The sequence below is a fragment of the Oncorhynchus gorbuscha genome, linkage group LG05 (genome assembly GCF_021184085.1).
Source record: "Oncorhynchus gorbuscha isolate QuinsamMale2020 ecotype Even-year linkage group LG05, OgorEven_v1.0, whole genome shotgun sequence".
Lineage (NCBI taxonomy): Eukaryota > Metazoa > Chordata > Actinopteri > Salmoniformes > Salmonidae > Oncorhynchus > Oncorhynchus gorbuscha.
In genome coordinates, this window is record NC_060177.1 from 388,523 (window position 1) to 410,026 (window position 21,504).

General features: G+C 48.0%; 1 protein-coding gene across 1 annotated transcript in view; it reads left to right on the forward strand.

The window, feature by feature from the left end:
• Positions 1-21,504, forward strand: part of LOC124034979 (solute carrier organic anion transporter family member 3A1-like) — a 92,001-nt gene that overhangs the window by 29,062 nt on the left and 41,435 nt on the right. The window contains exon 3 of the mRNA XM_046348371.1: positions 14,215-14,313. Within this exon, the coding sequence (XP_046204327.1) occupies positions 14,215-14,313 (99 nt within the window). The remainder of the gene's footprint in view (positions 1-14,214; positions 14,314-21,504) is intronic.

Here is a 21,504-nt window from a genome sequence, read left to right on the forward strand (position 1 = left end):
ATATGTCCCTCAGTCAGTAGTATGATGAGATCAGCCATATGTCCCTCAGTCAGTAGTATCATGAGATCAGCCATATGTCCCCCAGTCAGTAGTATGATGAGATCAGCCATATGTCCCTCAGTCAGTAGTATGATGAGATCAGCCATATGTCCCCCAGTCAGTAGTATGATGAGATCAGCCATATGTCCCCCAGTATGATGAGATCAGCCATATGTCCCCCAGTCAGTAGTATGATGAGATCAGCCATATGTCCCCCAGTCAGTAGTATGATGAGATCAGCCATATGTCCCCCAGTCAGTAGTATGATAGTAGGGTTAGGGTTACAGTTTAAGGTCAGACCATTTATTTCCCCTACAGTTTAAGGTCAGACCATTTCTTTCCCCTACAGTTTAAGGTCAGACCATTTCTTTCCCCTACAGTTTAAGGTCAGACATTTACATTTACATTTACATTACATTTAAGTCATTTAGCAGACGCTCTTATCCAGAGCGACTTACAAATTGGTGCATTCACCTTATGACATCCAGTGGAACAGTCACTTTACAATAGTGCAACTAAATCTTAAAGGGGGGGGTGAGAAGGATTACTTATCCTATCCTAGGTATTCCTTAAAGAGGTGGGGTTTCAGGTGTCTCCGGAAGGTGGTGATTGACTCCGCTGTCCTGGCGTCGTGAGGTAGTTTGTTCCACCATTGGGGGGCCAGAGCAGCGAACAGTTTTGACTGGGCTGAGCGGGAACTGTACTTCCTCAGTGGTAGGGAGGCGAGCAGGCCAGAGGTGAATGAACGCAGTGCCCTTGTTTGGGTGTAGGGCCTGATCAGAGCCTGGAGGTACTGAGGTGCCGTTCCCCTCACAGCTCCGTAGGCAAGCACCATGGTCTTGTAGCGGATGCGAGCTTCAACTGGAAGCCAGTGGAGAGAGCGGAGGAGCGGGGTGACGTGAGAGAACTTGGGAAGGTTGAACACCAGACGGGCTGCGGCGTTCTGGATGAGTTATAGGGGTTTAATGGCACAGGCAGGGAGCCCAGCCAACAGCGAGTTGCAGTAATCCAGACGGGTGTTATGCTGGTGAATGAGGACCCAAAAGCGACTTAATGAAAACAGAATCTTTATTCCAGTAAATGACAAAAGTAATAATCCTGGAAATATCAAGGAGAAAACAAAACAGGAAAAACTGAATCCACTCGTAGTTGCGAGGACTGACTGGAGACTCGACCATAGACTGCAGGTTGCTTCGGGAAGGCACCGACCGTAGCAGACTAAGACACCTGCTCATACGCAGCATCTGAAGAAGATAAAACACGACAGGGCGAGACAAGGACACAGAACAGCGAACATCATACAAGGATCCGACAAGGACAGAAGCGGAAAAACAAGGGGAGAAATAGGGGCTCTAATCAGAGGGCAAAATAGGGGACAGGTGTGAAAAGAGTAAATGAGTGAGTTAGGAGAATGAGGAACAGCTGGGAGCAGGAACGGAACGATAGAGAGAAGAGAGAGAGGGAGGGGGAGAGAGAGGGATAGAAAGAGGGAACGAACCTAATAAGACCAGCAGGGGGAAACGAACAGAAGGGAAAGCACAAGGACAAGACAATATATGACAAAACATGACAGTACCCCCCCCACTCACCAAGCGCCTCCTGGCGCACTCGAGGAGGAACCCTGGCGGCAACGGAGGAAATCATCAATCAGCGAACGGTCCAGCACGTCCCGAGATGGAACCCAACTCCTCTCCTCAGGACCGTAACCCTCCCAATCCACTAAGTACTGGTGACCACGTCTCCGAGAACGCATGTCCATGATCTTTCGTACTTTGTAAATAGGTGCGCCCTCGACAAGGACGGGGGGGGGGGGGAGACGAACGGGGGCGCGAAGAAAGGGCTTGACACAGGAGACATGGAAGACAGGGTGGACGCGACGAAGATGTCGCGGAAGAAGCAGTCGCACAGCGACGGGATTGACGACCTGGGAGACACGGAACGGACCAATGAACCGCGGAGTCAACTTGCGAGAAGCTGTCGTAAGGGGAAGGTTACGAGTGGAAAGCCACACTCTCTGGCCGCGACAATACCTAGGACTCTTAATCCTACGTTTATTGGCGGCTCTCACAGTCTGCGCCCTGTAACGGCAAAGTGCAGACCTCACCCTCCTCCAAGTGCGCTCACAACGTTGGACAAACGCCTGAGCGGAGGGAACGCTGGACTCGGCGAGCTGGGACGAGAACAGAGGAGGCTGGTACCCCAGACTACTCTGAAACGGAGATAGCCCGGTAGCAGACGAAGGAAGCGAGTTGTGAGCGTATTCTGCCCAGGGGAGCTGTTCTGCCCAAGACGCAGGGTTTATAAAAGAAAGGCTGCGTAATATGCGACCAATCGTCTGATTGGCCCTTTCTGCTTGACCGTTAGACTGGGGATGAAAACCGGAAGAGAGACTGACGGAAGCACCAATCAAACGACAGAATTCCCTCCAAAACTGTGACGTGAATTGCGGACCTCTGTCTGAAACGGCGTCTAACGGGAGGCCATGAATTCTGAACACATTCTCAATGATGATTTGTGCCGTCTCCTTAGCGGAAGGAAGCTTAGCGAGGGGAATGAAATGTGCCGCCTTAGAGAACCTATCGACAACCGTAAGAATCACAGTCTTCCCCGCAGACGAAGGCAGACCGGTAATGAAGTCTAAGGCGATGTGAGACCATGGTCGAGAAGGAATGGGAAGCGGTCTGAGACGACCGGCAGGAGGAGAGTTACCTGACTTAGTCTGCGCGCAGTCCGAACAAGCAGCCACGAAACGGCGCGTGTCACGCTCCTGAGTAGGCCACCAAAACCGCTGGCGAATAGATGCAAGTGTACCCCGAACGCCGGGGTGGCCAGCTAACTTGGCAGAGTGAGCCCACTGAAGAACAGCCAGACGAGTAGAAACAGGAACGAAAAGCAGGTTACTAGGACAAGCGCGCGGCGACGCAGTGTGAGTGAGTGCTTGCTTAACCTGTCTCTCAATTCCCCAGACAGTCAACCCGACAACACGCCCATCAGGAAGTATCCCTCGGGATCGGTAGAAGCCACAGAAGAACTAAAGAGACGAGATAAGGCATCAGGCTTGGTGTTCTTATTACCCGGGCGATAAGAAATCACGAACTCGAAACGAGCGAAAAACAACGCCCAACGAGCTTGACGTGCATTAAGTCGTTTGGCAGAACGGATGTACTCAAGGTTCTTATGGTCAGTCCAAACGACAAAAGGAACGGTCGCCCCCTCCAACCACTGTCGCCATTCGCCTAGGGCTAAGCGGATGGCGAGCAGTTCGCGGTTACCCACATCATAGTTGCGTTCCGATGGCGACAGGCGATGAGAAAAATAAGCGCAAGGATGGACCTTATCGTCAGACTGGAAGCGCTGGGATAGAATGGCTCCCACGCCCACCTCTGAAGCGTCAACCTCGACAATTAATTGTTTAGTGACGTCAGGAGTAACAAGGATAGGAGCGGACATAAAACGCTTCTTGAGGAGATCAAAAGCTCCCTGGGCGGAACCGGACCACTTAAAGCACGTCTTGACAGAAGTAAGAGCTGTGAGAGGGGCAGCAACTTGACCGAAATTACGAATGAAACGCCGATAGAAATTAGCGAAACCTAGAAAGCGCTGCAACTCGACACGTGACCTTGGAACGGGCCAATCACTGACAGCCTGGACTTTAGCGGGATCCATCTGAATGCCTTCAGCGGAAATAACAGAACCGAGAAATGTGACAGAGGAGACATGAAAGGCGCACTTCTCAGCCTTCACGTAGAGACAATTCTCTAAAAGGCGTTGGAGTACACTGAAAAAACCTACACTCGATCCCTCCGATGTCAACAATTACAGACCAGTATCCCTTCTTTCTTTTCTCTCCAAAACTCTTGAACGTGCTGTCCTTGGCCAGCTCTCCCGCTATCTCTCTCTGAATGACCTTCTTGATCCAAATCAGTCAGGTTTCAAGACTAGTCATTCAACTGAGACTGCTCTCCTCTGTATCACGGAGGCGCTCCGCACTGCTAAAGCTAACTCTCTCTCCTCTGCTCTCATCCTTCTAGATCTATCGGCTGCCTTCGATACTGTGAACCATCAGATCCTCCTCTCCACCCTCTCCGAGTTGGGCATCTCCGGCGCGGCCCACGCTTGAACCTGACAGGTCGCTCCTACCAGGTGGCGTGGCGAGAATCTGTCTCCTCACCACGCGCTCTCACCACTGGTGTCCCCAGGGCTCTGTTCTTGGCCCTCTCCTATTCTCGCTATACACCAAGTCACTTGGCTCTGTCATAACCTCACATGGTCTCTCTTATCATTGCTATGCAGACGACACACAATTAATCTTCTCCTTTCCCCCTTCTGATGACCAGGTGGCGAATCGCATCTCTGCATGTCTGGCAGACATATCAGTGTGGATGACGGATCACCACCTCAAGCTGAACCTCGGCAAGACGGAGCTGCTCTTCCTCCCGGGGAAGGACTGCCCGTTCCATGATCTCGCCATCACGGTTGACAACTCCATTGTGTCCTCCTCCCAGAGCGCCAAGAACCTTGGCGTGATCCTGGACAACACCCTGTCGTTCTCAACTAACATCAAGGCGGTGGCCCGTTCCTGTAGGTTCATGCTCTACAACATCCGCAGAGTACGACCCTGCCTCACACAGGAAGCGGCGCAGGTCCTAATCCAGGCACTTGTCATCTCCCGTCTGGATTACTGCAACTCGCTGTTGGCTGGGCTCCCTGCCTGTGCCATTAAACCCTTCAACTCATCCAGAACGCCGCAGCCCGTCTGGTGTTCAACCTTCCCAAGTTCTCTCACGTCACCCCGCTCCTCCGTTCTCTCCACTGGCTTCCAGTTGAAGCTCGCATCCGCTACAAGACCATGGTGCTTGCCTACGGAGCTGTGAGGGAACGGCACCTCAGTACCTCCAGGCTCTGATCAGGCCCTACACCCAAACAAGGGCACTGCGTTCATCCACCTCTGGCCTGCTCGCCTCCCTACCACTGAGGAAGTACAACTCCCGCTCAGCCCAGTCAAAACTGTTCGCTGCCCTGGCCCCCCAATGGTGGAACAAACTCCCTCACGACGCCAGGACAGCGGAGTCAATCACCACCTTCCGGAGACACCTGAAACCCCACCTCTTTAAGGAATACCTAGGATAGGTTAAGTAATCCCTCTCACCCCACCCCCCCTAAGTTTTAGATGCACTATTGTTAAGTGACTGTCCCACTGGATGTCATAAGGTGAATGCACCAATTTGTAAGTCGCTCTGGATAAGAGCGTCTGCTAAATGACTTAAATGTAAATGTAAATGTAAATGTACACGTCGAACGTGCTGAACATGAATCTCGAGTGACGGTGAAAAAATCAGGATATCGTCAAGGTAGACAAAAACAAAGATGTTCAGCATGTCTCTCAGTACATCATTAACTAATGCCTGAAAAACAGCTGGAGCATTAGCGAGACCGAACGGCAGAACCCGGTACTCAAAATGCCCTAACGGAGTGTTAAACGCCGTTTTCCACTCGTCCCCCTCTCTGATGCGCACGAGATGGTAAGCGTTACGAAGGTCCAACTTAGTAAAGAACCTGGCTCCCTGCAGAATCTCGAAGGCTGACGACATAAGGGGAAGCGGATAACGATTCTTAACCGTTATGTCATTCAGCCCTCGATAATCCACGCAGGGGCGCAGAGTACCGTCCTTCTTCTTAACAAAAAAAAACCCCGCTCCGGCGGGAGAGGAAGAAGGCACTACGGTGCCGGCGTCGAGAGAAACAGACAAATAATCCTCGAGAGCCTTACGTTCGGGAGCCGACAGAGAGTATAGTCTACCCCGAGGGGGAGTGGTCCCCGGAAGGAGATCAATACTACAATCATACGACCGGTGAGGAGGAAGGGAGTTGGCTCTGGACCGACTGAAGACCGTGCGCAGATCATGATATTCCTCCGGCACTCCTGTCAAATCACCAGGTTCCTCCTGAGAAGAGGGGACAGAAGAAACAGGAGGGATAGCAGACATTAAACACTTCACATGACAAGAAACGTTCCAGGATAGGATAGAATTACTAGACCAATTAATAGAAGGATTATGACATACTAGCCAGGGATGACCCAAAACAACAGGTGTAAAAGGTGAAAGAAAAATCAAAAAGGAAATGGTCTCACTGTGGTTACCAGATACTGTGAGGGTTAAAGGTAGTGTCTCATATCTGATACTGGGGAGAAGACTACCATCTAAGGCGAACATGGGCGTGGGCTTCCCTAACTGTCTGAGAGGAATGTCATGTTTCCGAGCCCATGCTTCGTCCATAAAACAACCCTCAGCCCCAGAGTCTATCAAGGCACTGCATGAAGCAGCCGAACCGGTCCAGCGTAGATGGACCGACATGGTAGTACAGGATCTTGATGGAGAGACCTGAGTAGTAGCGCTCACCAGTAGCCCTCCGCTTACTGATGAGCTCTGGCTTTTACTGGACATGAATTGACAAAATGTCCAGCAGAACCGCAATAGAGGCAAAGGCGGTTGGTGATCCTCCGTTCCCTCTCCTTAGTCGAGATGCGAATACCTCCCAGCTGCATGGGCTCAGTCTCTGAGCCGGAGGGAGGAGATGGTTGCGATGCGGAGAGGGGGAACACCGTTAACGCGAGCTCTCTTCCACGAGCTCGGTGACGAAGATCTACCCGTCGCTCTACGCGGATGGCGAGTGCAATCAAAGAGTCCACACTGGAAGGAACCTCCCGGGAGAGAATCTCATCCTTAACCTCAGCGTGGAGTCCCTCCAGAAAACGAGCGAGCAGCGCCGGCTCGTTCCAGTCACTAGAGGCAGCAAGAGTGCGAAACTCTATAGAGTAATCCGTTATGGATCGATCACCTTGACATATGGAAGCCAGGGCCCTAGAAGCCTCCCTACCAAAAACTGAACGATCAAAAACCCGTATCATCTCCTCTTTAAAGTTCAGGTAATTGTTAGAACACTCAGCCCTTGCCTCCCAGATAGCTGTGCCCCACTCTCGAGCCCGACCAGTAAGGAGTGAAATGACGTAAGCAATCCGAGCTCTCTCTCTTGAGTATGTGTTGGGTTGGAGAGAGAGCACAATATCACACTGGGTGAGAAAGGAGCGGCACTCAGTGGGCTGCCCAGAGTAACATGGTGGGTTATTAACCCTAGGTTCCGGAGACTCGGAAGACCAGGAAGTAGCTGGTGGCACAAGACGAAGACTCTGAAACTGTCCTGAGAGGTCGGAAACCTGAGCGGCCAGGGTCTCAACGGCATGACGAGCAGCAGACAATTCCTGCTCGTGTCTGCCGAGCATTGCTCCCTGGATCTCGACGGCAGTGTTACAAGAATCCGTAGTCGCTGGGTCCATTCTTGGTCGGATCCTTCTGTTATGCTGGTGAATGAGGACCCAAAAGCGACTTAACGAAAACAGAGTCTTTATTCCAGTAAATGACAAAAGTAATAATCCTGGAAATATCAAGGAGAAAACAAAACAGGAAAAACTGAATCCACTCGTAGTTGCGAGGACTGACTGGAGACTCGACCATAGACTGCAGGTTGCTTCGGGAAGGCACCGACCGTAGCAGACTAAGACACCTGCTCATACGCAGCATCTGAAGAAGATAAAACACGACAGGGCGAGACAAGGACACAGAACAGCGAACATCATACAAGGATCCGACAAGGACAGAAGCGGAAAACAAGGGGAGAAATAGGGGCTCTAATCAGAGGGCAAAATAGGGGACAGGTGTGAAAAGAGTAAATGAGTGAGTTAGGAGAATGAGGAACAGCTGGGAGCAGGAACGGAACGATAGAGAGAAGAGAGAGAGGGAGGGGGAGAGAGAGGGATAGAAAGAGGGAACGAACCTAATAAGACCAGCAGGGGGAAACGAACAGAAGGGAAAGCACAAGGACAAGACAATATATGACAAAACATGACAACGGGAGATGACAAGTGCCTGGATTAGGACCTGCGCCGCTTCCTGTGTGAGACCATTTCTTTCCCTTACAGTTTAAGGTCAGACCATTTCTTTCCCCTACAGTTTAAGGTCAGACCATTTCTTTCCCCTACAGTTTAAGGTCAGACCATTTCTTTTCCCTTGTATTACAATACAGTGTCCTACAGCTAGCCCATCCCCCATGTATCACAATACCGTGTCCTACAGCTAGCCCATCCCCCATGTATTACAATACAGTGTCCTACAGCTAGCCCATCCCCCATGTATTACAATACAGTGTCCTACAGCTAGCCCATCCCCCATGTATTACAATACAGTGTCCTACAGCTAGCCCATCCCCCATGTATTACAATACAGTGTCCTACAGCTAGCCCATCCCCCATGTACCACAATACAGTGTCCTACAGCTAGCCCATCCCCCATGTATTACAATACAGTGTCCTACAGCTAGCCCATCCCCCATGTATTACAATAGTGTCCTACAGCTAGCCCATCCCCCATGTATTACAATACAGTGTCCTACAGCTAGCCCATCCCCCATGTATCAGCTGTGGACAGAGAGAGGCCTGTACCCACTGCTAACCAGTCTCTCTCTGTCCTGTACCCAGCCTGTACCCACTGCTACCCAGCCTCTCTCTGTCCTGTACCCAGCCTGTACCCACTGCTACCCAGCCTCTCTCTGTCCTGTACCCACTGCTACCCAGTCTCTATCTGTCCTGTACCCAGCCTGTACCCACTGCTACCCAGCCTCTCTCTGTCCTGTACCCAGCCTGTACCCACTGCTACCCAGCCTCTCTCTGTCCTGTACCCAGCCTGTACCCACTGCTACCCAGCCTATCTCTGTCCTGTACCCAGCCTGTACCCACTGCTACCCAGGCTCTCTCTGTGCTGTACCCAGCCTGTACCCACTAATACCCAGCCTCTCTCTGTCCTGTACCCAGCCTGTACCCACTGCTACCCAGCCTCTCTCTGTCATGTACCCAGCCTGTACCCACTGCTACCAGGCCTCTCTCTGTCCTGTACCCAGCCTGTACACACTGCTTCCCAGCCTCTCTCTGTCCTGTACCCAGCCTGTACCCACTGCTACCCAGGCTCTCTCTGTGCTGTACCCAGCCTGTACCCACTAATACCCAGCCTCTCTCTGTCCTGTACCCAGCCTGTACCCAGCCTGTACACACTGCTACCAGGCCTCTCTCTGTCCTGTACCCAGCCTGTACACACTGCTACCCAGTCTCTCTCTGTCAACTGTACCTGGAAGGTTCTGTCAGCTGTACCTGGAAGGTTCTGTCAGCTGGAACTGGAAGGTTCTGTCAGCTGTACCTGGAAGGTTCTGTCAGCTGTACCTGGAAGGTTCTGTCAGCTGTACCTGGAAGGTTCTGTCAGCTGGAACTGGAAGGTTCTGTCAGCTGTACCTGGAAGGTTCTGTCTGCTGGAACTGGAAGGTTCTGTCTGCTGGAACTGGAAGGTTCTGTCTGCAGGAACTGGAAGGTTCTGTCAGCTGGAACTGGAAGGTTCTGTCAGCTGTACCTGGAAGGTTCTGTCTGCTGGAACTGGAAGGTTCTGTCAGCTGGAACTGGAAGGTTCTGTCTGCTGGAACTGGAAGGTTCTGTCTGCTGGAACTGGAAGGTTCTGTCAGCTGGAACTGGAAGGTTCTGTCAGCTGGAACTGGAAGGTTCTGTCAGCTGGACCTGGAAGGTTCTGTCAGCTGGACCTGGAAGGTTCTGTCAGCTGGACCTGGAAGGTTCTGTCAGCTGGAACTGGAAGGTTCTGTCAGCTGGAACTGGAAGGTTCTGTCTGCTGGAACTGGAAGGTTCTGTCTGCTGGAACTGGAAGGTTCTGTCAGCTGGACCTGGAAGGTTCTGTCAGCTGGACCTGGAAGGTTCTGTCAGCTGGAACTGGAAGGTTCTGTCAGCTGGAACTGGAAGGTTCTGTCAGCTGTAACTGGAAGGTATATACTACTGTATATACATCTGGGATGAGTAGTGCAAGATGTGTAAACATCATTATTAAAGTGGGGTTAATAAAGTGACTAGTGATCCATTGGTTAGAGTGGCCAATGATTTCATCAGGAGATGTTCTCTAAGGTTCTCCCTGGCCCTCTCATCTTGATGCTGAGCTGTCAGGGATCTGATGACAACAGGGTCCTGGTCAGAGAGATATGCAGGGTAGTGACAACAGGGTCCTGGTCAGAGAGATATGCAGGGTAGTGACAACGTGTTAAGGGTCCTGGTCAGAGAGATATGCAGGGTAGTGACAACAGGGTCCTGGTCAGAGAGATATGCAGGGTAGTGACAACAGGGTCCTGGTCAGAGAGATATGCAGGGTAGTGACAACGTGTTAAGGGTCCTGGTCAGAGAGATATGCAGGGTAGTGACAACGTGTTAAGGGTCCTGGTCAGAGAGATATGCAGGGTAGTGACAACAGGGTCCTGGTCAGAGAGATATGCAGGGTAGTGACAACGTGTTTAGGGTCCTGGTCAGAGAGATATGCAGGGTAGTGACAACAGGGTCCTGGTCAGAGAGATATGCAGGGTAGTGACAACGTGTTAAGGGTCCTGGTCAGAGAGATATGCAGGGTAGTGACAACGTGTTTAGGGTCCTGGTCAGAGAGATATGCAGGGTAGTGACAACAGGGTCCTGGTCAGAGAGATATGCAGGGCAGTGACAACGTGTTAAGGGTCCTGGTCAGAGAGATATGCAGGGTAGTGACAACAGGGTCCTGGTCAGAGAGATATGCAGGGTAGTGACAACGTGTTAAGGGTCCTGGTCAGAGAGATATGCAGGGTAGTGACAACAGGGTCCTGGTCAGAGAGATATGCAGGGTAGTGACAACGTGTTAAGGGTCCTGGTCAGAGAGATATGCAGGGTAGTGACAACAGGGTCCTGGTCAGAGAGATATGCAGGGCAGTGACAACGTGTTAAGGGTCCTGGTCAGAGAGATATGCAGGGTAGTGACAACAGGGTCCTGGTCAGAGAGATATGCAGGGTAGTGACAACGTGTTAAGGGTCCTGGTCAGAGAGATATGCAGGGTAGTGACAACAGGGTCCTGGTCAGAGAGATATGCAGGGTAGTGACAACGTGTTAAGGGTCCTGGTCAGAGAGATATGCAGGGTAGTGACAACGTGTTTAGGGTCCTGGTCAGAGAGATATGTAGGGTAGTGACAACGTGTTTAGGGTCCTGGTCAGAGAGATATGCAGGGTAGTGACAACAGGGTCCTGGTCAGAGAGATATGCAGGGTAGTGACAACAGGGTCCTGGTCAGAGAGATATGCAGGGTAGTGACAACAGGGTCCTGGTCAGAGAGATATGCAGGGTAGTGACAACGTGTTTAGGGTCCTGGTCAGAGAGATATGCAGGGTAGTGACAACAGGGTCCTGGTCAGAGAGATATGCAGGGTAGTGACAACAGGGTCCTGGTCAGAGAGATATGCAGGGTAGTGACAACAGGGTCCTGGTCAGAGAGATATGCAGGGTAGTGACAACGTGTTAAGGGTCCTGGTCAGAGAGATATGCAGGGTAGTGACAACGTGTTTAGGGTCCTGGTCAGAGAGATATGCAGGGTAGTGACAACAGGGTCCTGGTCAGAGAGATATGCAGGGTAGTGACAACAGGGTCCTGGTCAGAGAGATATGCAGGGTAGTGACAACGTGTTTAGGGTCCTGGTCAGAGAGATATGCAGGGTAGTGACAACAGGGTCCTGGTCAGAGAGATATGCAGGGTAGTGACAACGTGTTTAGGGTCCTGGTCAGAGAGATATGCAGGGTAGTGACAACGTGTTTAGGGTCCTGGTCAGAGAGATATGCAGGGTAGTGACAACGTGTTTAGGGTCCTGGTCAGAGAGATATGTAGGGTAGTGACAACGTGTTTAGGGTCCTGGTCAGAGAGATATGCAGGGTAGTGACAACAGGGTCCTGGTCAGAGAGATATGCAGGGTAGTGACAACAGGGTCCTGGTCAGAGAGATATGCAGGGTAGTGACAACAGGGTCCTGGTCAGAGAGATATGCAGGGTAGTGACAACGTGTTAAGGGTCCTGGTCAGAGAGATATGCAGGGTAGTGACAACAGGGTCCTGGTCAGAGAGATATGCAGGGTAGTGACAACGTGTTTAGGGTCCTGGTCAGAGAGATATGCAGGGTAGTGACAACGTGTTTAGGGTCCTGGTCAGATATGCAGGGTAGTGACAACAGGGTCCTGGTCAGAGAGATATGCAGGGTAGTGACAACAGGGTCCTGGTCAGAGAGATATGCAGGGTAGTGACAACGTGTTTAGGGTCCTGGTCAGAGAGATATGCAGGGTAGTGACAACAGGGTCCTGGTCAGAGAGATATGCAGGGTAGTGACAACGTGTTTAGGGTCCTGGTCAGAGAGATATGCAGGGTAGTGACAACGTGTTTAGGGTCCTGGTCAGAGAGATATGCAGGGTAGTGACAACGTGTTTAGGGTCCTGGTCAGAGAGATATGCAGGGTAGTGACAACAGGGTCCTGGTCAGAGAGATATGCAGGGCAGTGACAACAGGGTCCTGGTCAGAGAGATATGCAGGGTAGTGACAACAGGGTCCTGGTCAGAGAGATATGCAGGGTCCTGGTCAGAGAGATATGCAGGGTAGTGACAACGTGTTTAGGGTCCTGGTCAGAGAGATATGCAGGGTCCTGGTCAGAGAGATATGCAGGGTAGTGACAACAGGGTCCTGGTCAGGTCAGGGTAGTGACAACATATGCAGGGTCCTCCTGGTCAGAGAGATATGCAGGGTAGTGACAACGTGTTTAGGGTCCTGGTCAGAGAGATATGCAGGGTAGTGACAACAGGGTCCTGGTCAGAGAGATATGCAGGGTAGTGACAACAGGGTCCTGGTCAGAGAGATATGCAGGGTAGTGACAACGTGTTAGGGTCCTGGTCAGAGAGATATGCAGGGTAGTGACAACAGGGTCCTGGTCAGAGAGATATGCAGGGTAGTGACAACAGGGTCCTGGTCAGAGAGATATGCAGGGTAGTGACAACGTGTTAAGGGTCCTGGTCAGAGAGATATGCAGGGTAGTGACAACAGGGTCCTGGTCAGAGAGATATGCAGGGTAGTGACAACAGGGTCCTGGTCAGAGAGATATGCAGGGTAGTGACAACGTGTTTAGGGTCCTGGTCAGAGAGATATGCAGGGTAGTGACAACAGGGTCCTGGTCAGAGAGATATGCAGGGTAGTGACAACAGGGTCCTGGTCAGAGAGATATGCAGGGTAGTGACAACGTGTTTAGGGTCCTGGTCAGAGAGATATGCAGGGTAGTGACAACAGGGTCCTGGTCAGAGAGATATGCAGGGTAGTGACAACGTGTTTAGGGTCCTGGTCAGAGAGATATGCAGGGTAGTGACAACGTGTTTAGGGTCCTGGTCAGAGAGATATGCAGGGTAGTGACAACGTGTTTAGGGTCCTGGTCAGAGAGATATGCAGGGTAGTGACAACAGGGTCCTGGTCAGAGAGATATGCAGGGTAGTGACAACGTGTTTAGGGTCCTGGTCAGAGAGATATGCAGGGTAGTGACAACGTGTTTAGGGTCCTGGTCAGAGAGATATGCAGGGTAGTGACAACGTGTTTAGGGTCCTGGTCAGAGAGATATGCAGGGTAGTGACAACAGGGTCCTGGTCAGAGAGATATGTGCAGAGTACTGCCTCCCTCTTGTGGCTTAGAACTGAAAATATTTATATTTCCTAAAATAACTAACTTTTAAAGATGCTATGTAGAAATCACTCTGCCATTTCCTGGTTGCTAAAATTCTAATAGTTCATCTATTTTCAGTTCATGTGACATAACAAGCAGGCCTAGTGTAGAGAATCACTGTACCATCTAAACCGCTGTGATATTCTCCAGAACCAAGAATGTTGTATTTTCATCTGTTTGAAGCTGGTGTCCAAAACCACAAGTAAAAGATACAATAACTACACTTCAGAACAGGAAGCATAGAAATAGCGCACATAGAACAGATCTACCGCTTCTTAGACTTGCTTTCAATGCGAATGACGGATCTATAACTCTCCGTTCTGTGCATTTGGCCGGGTCGCTCCTAAAAGTGACATATTGCAGCATACAGTCGTCCAATTGTATAAAAAGAGGGAAGGTATATTTTTGTGACTTCACTGGAAAGTAATGAAAGGTTACATTTGCCTTGGTATAAATCTGTCTAAACGTGTCCTTACCAATGAGAAGTGTCTTTTTAACGTTGTGGATGTTACTGTTAAAGTGTCCTGTCTGTGTTTCTCTTTAGGTATAGTATTTTCCACGCTGGTGTTTGGCCCAGCCTGTGGATTCATATTAGGATCCCTCTGCACCAAAGTCTATGTGGACGCTGTCTTCATCGACACAAGTCAGTACCTGTTACCTAGTAATATGTCCAGAGTTGGTGTCAATTCTACATCAATTCCAGTCAATTCCAAAAGGAGACCAAATTCCAAATGTTCCCAATTGAAAAATTGTTGAAAAGAATTGGAATAGGAATTTCAGTGTACTTCCTAATATTGACTGGAATTGAAATGGAATTGATCCCAACCCTGACCATGTCTTTAATACAGTAATGTGGCATTGTACTGCGATGTCTTGGTCACTTGAAGTATATGGAAGTGATCCCTGTGTCAAAACATGTTTAACACACATGCAAGCATAGCCTACTGGGTATCTCTCCCATTCAGACAACAATATGGTACAATATACACTACAACTTCTGGCTGCATTCTCCACCATATGTAGCACTGTGTCTCTCTTTTCCTTGGTTTCTACTGCTGTGTGACAAAAACAGTGTTATATTTCTTCCCCCTGGAGTCTCTGCTGTGTATATATATAATCTTTGTTCCCCCTGGAGTCTCCTGTGTATATATATAATCTTTGTTCCCCCTGGAGTCTCCTGTGTATATATATAATCTTTGTTCCCCCTGGAGTCTCCTGTGTATATATATAATCTTTGTTCCCCCTGGAGTCTCCTGTGTATATATATAATCTTTGTTCCCGCTGGAGTCTCCTGTGTATATATATAATCTTTGTTCCCGCTGGAGTCTCCTGGTGTAGGGTTTGACCATAGCCTGAAGGTAGGGAGGGACAGTTCCTCTTGCTGTTCTGTAGATAAGCACCATGGTCTTGTAGTGGATGGGTTGGTGTGTAGGGTTTGACCATAGCCTGAAGGTAGGGAGGGACAGTTCCTCTTGCTGTTCTGTAGATAAGCACCATGGTCTTGTAGTGGATGGGTTGGGGTGTAGGGTTTGATCATAGCCTGAAGGTAGGGAGGGACAGTTCCTCTTGCTGTTCTGTAGATAAGCACCATGGTCTTGTAGTGGATGTGAGCGTCAACTGGAATTCTGGATAAGTTGCAGGGGTTTGATGGCAAAGCGAGCAGCCCAGCCAACAGCGAGTTGCAGTAGTCCAGAAGGGAGATGACAAGTTCCTGGATTAGGACCTGCGCCACTTCCTGTGTGAGGGGGGGTCGTACTCTACTGATGTTGTACAGCATGAACCTGCAGGAGTCCAGAGGGGAGATGACGAGCCTGTATTAGGACCTGCGCCACTTCCTGTGTGAGGGGGGGTCGTACTCTACGGATGTTGTACAGCATGAATCTGCAGGAGTCCAGAGGGGAGATGATGAGCCTGTATTAGGACCTGTGCCACTTCCTGTGTGAGGGGGGTCATACTCTACGGATGTTGTACAGCATGAATCTGCAGGAGTCACTGCTTTGATGTTAGCAGAGAATGACAGGGTGTTGTCCAGGGTCACGCCAAGGTTCTTTACACTCTGGGAGGGTGACAGTGTGGAGTTGTCAACCATGATGGAGAGGTCTTTGAGTGGACAGGCCTTCTCTGTGATGAAGAGCAGCTCTGTCTTGTCAAGGTTGAGCTTGATGTGGTGGGCCGACATCCAAGCTGAGATATCTGCCAGGCACGCAGAGATACGTGTTGCCACCTGGGTGTCAGAAGGGGGAGGGAGAAAAGTAGTTGAGTCATCTTCATAGCAGTGATATGAGCTGAGTGACTTGGTCTATAGAGAGGAGAGGAGAGGTCCATCCTCATAGCAGTGACAGGAGAGACCATTTGTGAGGATATGACAGAGCTGAGTGACTTGGTCTATAGAGAGAAGAGGAGAGACCATGTGAGGATATGACAGAGCTGAGTGACTTGGTCTATAGAGAGAAGAGGAGAGGTCCATCCTCATAGCAGTGAGAGGAGAGACCATGTGAGGATATGACCAGTGACTTGGTCTATAGAGAGAAGAGGAGAGGTCCATCCTCATAGCAGTGAGAGGAGAGACCATGTGATGATATGACCAGTGACTTGGTCTATAGAGAGAAGAGGAGAGGGCCTAGAACCGAGCCCTGGGGGACACTAGTAGTGAGAGTACGTGGTGCAGACATAGATCCTCTCCACGTCACCTGGTAGGAACGTAGAGAGGATCCACGTCACCTGGTAGGAACATAGGGAGGAACCACGTCACCTGGTAGGAGCGTAGAGAGGAACCACGTCACCTGGTAGGAGCGTAGAGAGGATCCACATCACCTGGTAGGAACGTAGAGAGGATCCACGTCACCTGGTAGGAACATAGAGAGGAACCATGTCACCTGGTAGGAACATAGAGAGGATCCACGTCACCTGATAGGAACATAGAGAGGAACCACGTCACCTGGTAGGAACATAGAGAGGATCCACGTCACCTGGTAGGAACATAGAGAGGATCCACGTCACCTGGTAGGAACATAGAGAGGAACCACGTCACCTGGTAGGAACATAGAGAGGATCCACGTCACCTGGTAGGAACATAGAGAGGAACCACGTCACCTGGTAGGAACATAGAGAGGATCCACGTCACCTGGTAGGAACATAGGGAGGAACCACGTCACCTGGTAGGAACATAGGGAGGATCCACGTCTGCCCCACTTACCGGAAAATAACGAATGCAGGTCTGTAGTTTTATAGGAAGAAGGAATGCAGGTCTGTAGTTTTATAGGAAGAAGGAATGCAGGTCTGTAGTTTTATAGGAAGAAGGAATGCAGGTCTGTAGTTTTATAGGAAGAAGGAATGCAGGTCTGTAGTTTTATAGGAAGAAGGAATGCAGGTCTGTAGTTTTATAGGAAGAAGGAATGCAGGTATGTAGTTTTATAGGAAGAAGGAATGCAGGTCTGTAGTTTTATAGGAAGAAGGAATGCAGGTCTGTAGTTTTATAGGAAGAAGGAATGCAGGTCTGTAGTTTTATAGGAAGAAGGAATGCAGGTCTGTAGTTTTATAGGAAGAAGGAATGCAGGTCTGTAGTTTTATAGGAAGAAGGAATGCAGGTCTGTAGTTTTATAGGAAGAAGGAATGCAGGTCTGTAGTTTTATAGGAAGAAGGAATGCAGGTCTGTAGTTTTATAGGAAGAAGGAATGCAGGTCTGTAGTTTTATAGGAAGAAGGAATGCAGGTCTGTAGTTTGTTTGTTTGTTTTTGTAGTTTGTTGTCTGTTTAGTTGTTGAGTGTTGGTTTCTTGAGGAGGGGAGTGACTCAGGACATTTTGAAGTCAGAGGGGATTCAGCCAGTATTCCCCCTGGTATCCTGACTGTGTTATATGTGTTCCCCCTGGTATCCCTACTGTGTTATATGTGTTCCTCTGGTATCCTGACTGTGTTATATGCCCCCCCTGGTATCCTGACTGTGTTATATGTGTTCCCCCTGGTATCCCTACTGTGTTATATGTGTTCCTCTGGTATCCCTACTGTGTTATATGTGTTCCTCTGGTATCCTGACTGTGTTATATTAACCTGGTATCCTGACTGTGTTATATGTGTTCCCCCTGGTATCCCTACTGTGTTATATGTGTTCCCCTGGTATCCCTACTGTGTTATATGCCCCCCCTGGTATCCTGACTGTGTTATATGTATTCCCCCTGGTATCCCTACTGTGTTATATGTGTTCCTCTGGTATCCCTACTGTGTTATATGTGTTCCTCTGGTATCCTGACTGTGTTATATTAACCTGGTATCCTGACTGTGTTATATGTGTTCCCCCTGGTATCCCTACTGTGTTATATGTGTTCCCCTGGTATCCCTACTGTGTTATATGTCCCCCCCCCTGGTATCCCTACTGTGTTTTATGTGTTCCCCCTGGTATCCTGACTGTGTTATATTAACCTGGTATCCTGACTGTGTTATATTAACCTGGTATCCTGCCTGTGTTATATTAACCTGGTATCCTGACTGTGTTATATTAACCTGGTATCCTGACTGTGTTATATTAACCTGGTATCCTGACTGTGTTATATTAACCTGGTATCCTGACTGTGTTATATTAACCTGGTATCCTGACCATGTTATATGTGTTTAATCTGGTATCCTGACTGTGTTATATTAACCTGGTATCCTGACTGTGTTATATTAACCTGGTATCCTGACTGTGTTATATTAACCTGGTATCCCGACTGTGTTATATTAACCTGGTATCCTGACTGTGTTATATTAACCTGGTATCCTGACTGTGTTATATTAACCTGGTATCCTGACGGTGTTATATTAACCTGGTATCCTGACTGTGTTATATTAACCTGGTATCCTGACTGTGTTATATTAACCTGGTATCCTGACTGTGTTATATTAACCTGGTATCCTGACTGTGTTATATGTGTTCCCCTGGTATCCTGACTGTGTTATATTAACCTGGTATCCTCACCATGTTATATGTGTTTAACCTGGTATCCTGACTGTGTTATATTAACCTGGTATCCCGACTGTGTTATATTAACCTGGTATCCCGACTGTGTTATATTAACCTGGTATCCTGACTGTGTTATATTAACCTGGTATCCTGACTGTGTTATATTAACCTGGTATCCTGACTGTGTTATATTAACCTGGTATCCTGACTGTGTTATATTAACCTGGTATCCTGACTGTGTTATATTAACCTGGTATCCTGACTGTGTTATATTAACCTGGTATCCTGACTGTGTTATATTAACCTGGTATCCTGACTGTGTTAAATTAACCTGGTATCCTGACTGTGTTATATTAACCTGGTATCCTGACTGTGTTATATTAACCTGGTATCCTGACTGTGTTATATTAACCTGGTATCCTGACTGTGTTATATTAACCTGGTATCCTGACTGTGTTATATTAACCTGGTATCCTGACTGTGTTACTGTGTTATATTAACCTGGTATCCTGACTGTGTTATATTAACCTGGTATCCTGACTGTGTTATATTAACCTGGTATCCTGACTGTGTTATATTAACCTGGTATCCTGACTGTGTTATATTAACCTGGTATCCTGACTGTGTTAAATTAACCTGGTATTCTGACTGTGTTATATTAACCTGGTATCCTGACTGTGTTATATTAACCTGGTATCCTGACTGTGTTATATTAACCTGGTATCCTGACTGTGTTATATTAACCTGGTATCCTGACTGTGTTATATTAACCTGGTATCCTGACTGTGTTATATGTGTTCCCCCTGGTATCCTGACTGTGTTATATTAACCTGGTATCCTGACCATGTTATATGTGTTTAACCTGGTATCCTGACTGTGTTATATTAACCTGGTATCCTGACTGTGTTATATTAACCTGGTATCTGTGTTATATTAACCTGTGTTATATTAACCTGGTATCCTGACTGTGTTATATTAACCTGGTATCCTGACTGTGTTATATTAACCTGGTATCCTGACTGTGTTATATTAACCTGGTATCCTGACTGTGTTATATTAACCTGGTATCCTGACTGTGTTATATTAACCTGGTATCCTGACTGTGTTATATTAACCTGGTATCCTGACTGTGTTATATTAACCTGGTATCCTGACTGTGTTATATTAACCTGGTATCCTGACTGTGTTAAATTAACCTGGTATTCTGTATTCTGACTGTGTTATATTAACCTGTATCCTGACTGTGTTATATTAACCTGGTATCCTGACTGTGTTATAGTAACCTGGTATCCTGACTGTGTTATATTAACCTGGTATCCTGACTGTGTTATATTAACCTGGTATCCTGACTGTGTTATATTAACCTGGTATCCTGACTGTGTTATATTAACCTGGTATCCTGACTGTGTTATATTAACCTGGTATCCTGACTGTGTTATATTAACCTGGTATTCTGACTGTGTTATATTAACCTGGTATCCTGACTGTGTTATATTAACCTGGTATCCTGACCATGTTATATGTGTTTAATCTGGTATCCTGACTGTGTTATATTAACCTGGTATCCTGACTGTGTTATATTAACCTGGTATCCTGACTGTGTTATATTAACCTGGTATCCCGACTGTGTTATATTAACCTGGTATCCCGACTGTGTTATATTAACCTGGTATCCTGACTGTGTTATATTAACCTGGTATCCTGACTGTGTTATATTAACCTGGTATCCTGACTGTGTTATATTAACCTGGTATCCTGACTGTGTTATATTAACCTGGTATCCTGACTGTGTTATATTAACCTGGTATCCTGACTGTGTTATATGTGTTCCCCCTGGTATCCTGACTGTGTTATATTAACCTGGTATCCTCACCATGTTATATGTGTTTAACCTGGTATCCTGACTGTGTTATATTAACCTGGTATCCCGACTGTGTTATATTAACCTGGTATCCTGACTGTGTTATATTAACCTGGTATCCTGACTGTGTTATATTAACCTGGTATCCTGACTGTGTTATATTAACCTGGTATCCTGACTGTGTTATATTAACCTGGTATCCTGACTGTGTTATATTAACCTGGTATCCTGACTGTGTTATATTAACCTGGTATCCTGACTGTGTTATATTAACCTGGTATCCTGACTGTGTTATATTAACCTGGTATCCTGACTGTGTTATATTAACCTGGTATCTGACTGTGTTATATTAACCTGGTATCCTGACTGTGTTATATTAACCTGGTATCCTGACTGTGTTATATTAACCTGGTATCCTGACTGTGTTATATTAACCTGTATATTAACCTGGTATCCTGACTGTGTTATATTAACCTGGTATCCTGACTGTGTTATATTAACCTGGTATCCTGACTGTGTTATATTAACCTGGTATCCTGACTGTGTTATATTAACCTGGTATCCTGACTGTGTTATATTAACCTGGTATCCTGACTGTGTTATATTAACCTGGTATCCTGACTGTGTTATATTAACCTGGTATCCTGACTGTGTTATATTAACCTGGTATCCTGACTGTGTTATATTAACCTGGTATCCTGACTGTGTTATATTAACCTGGTATCCTGACTGTGTTATATTAACCTGGTATCCTGACTGTGTTAAATTAACCTGGTATTCTGACTGTGTTATATTAACCTGGTATCCTGCCTGTGTTATATTAACCTGGTATCCTGACTGTGTTATATTAACCTGGTATCCTGACTGTGTTATATTAACCTGGTATCCTGACTGTGTTATATGTGTTCCCCCTGGTATCCTGACTGTGTTATATTAACCTGGTATCCTGACCATGTTATATGTGTTTAACCTGGTATCCTGACTGTGTTATATTAACCTGGTATCCCGACTGTGTTATATTAACCTGGTATCCTGA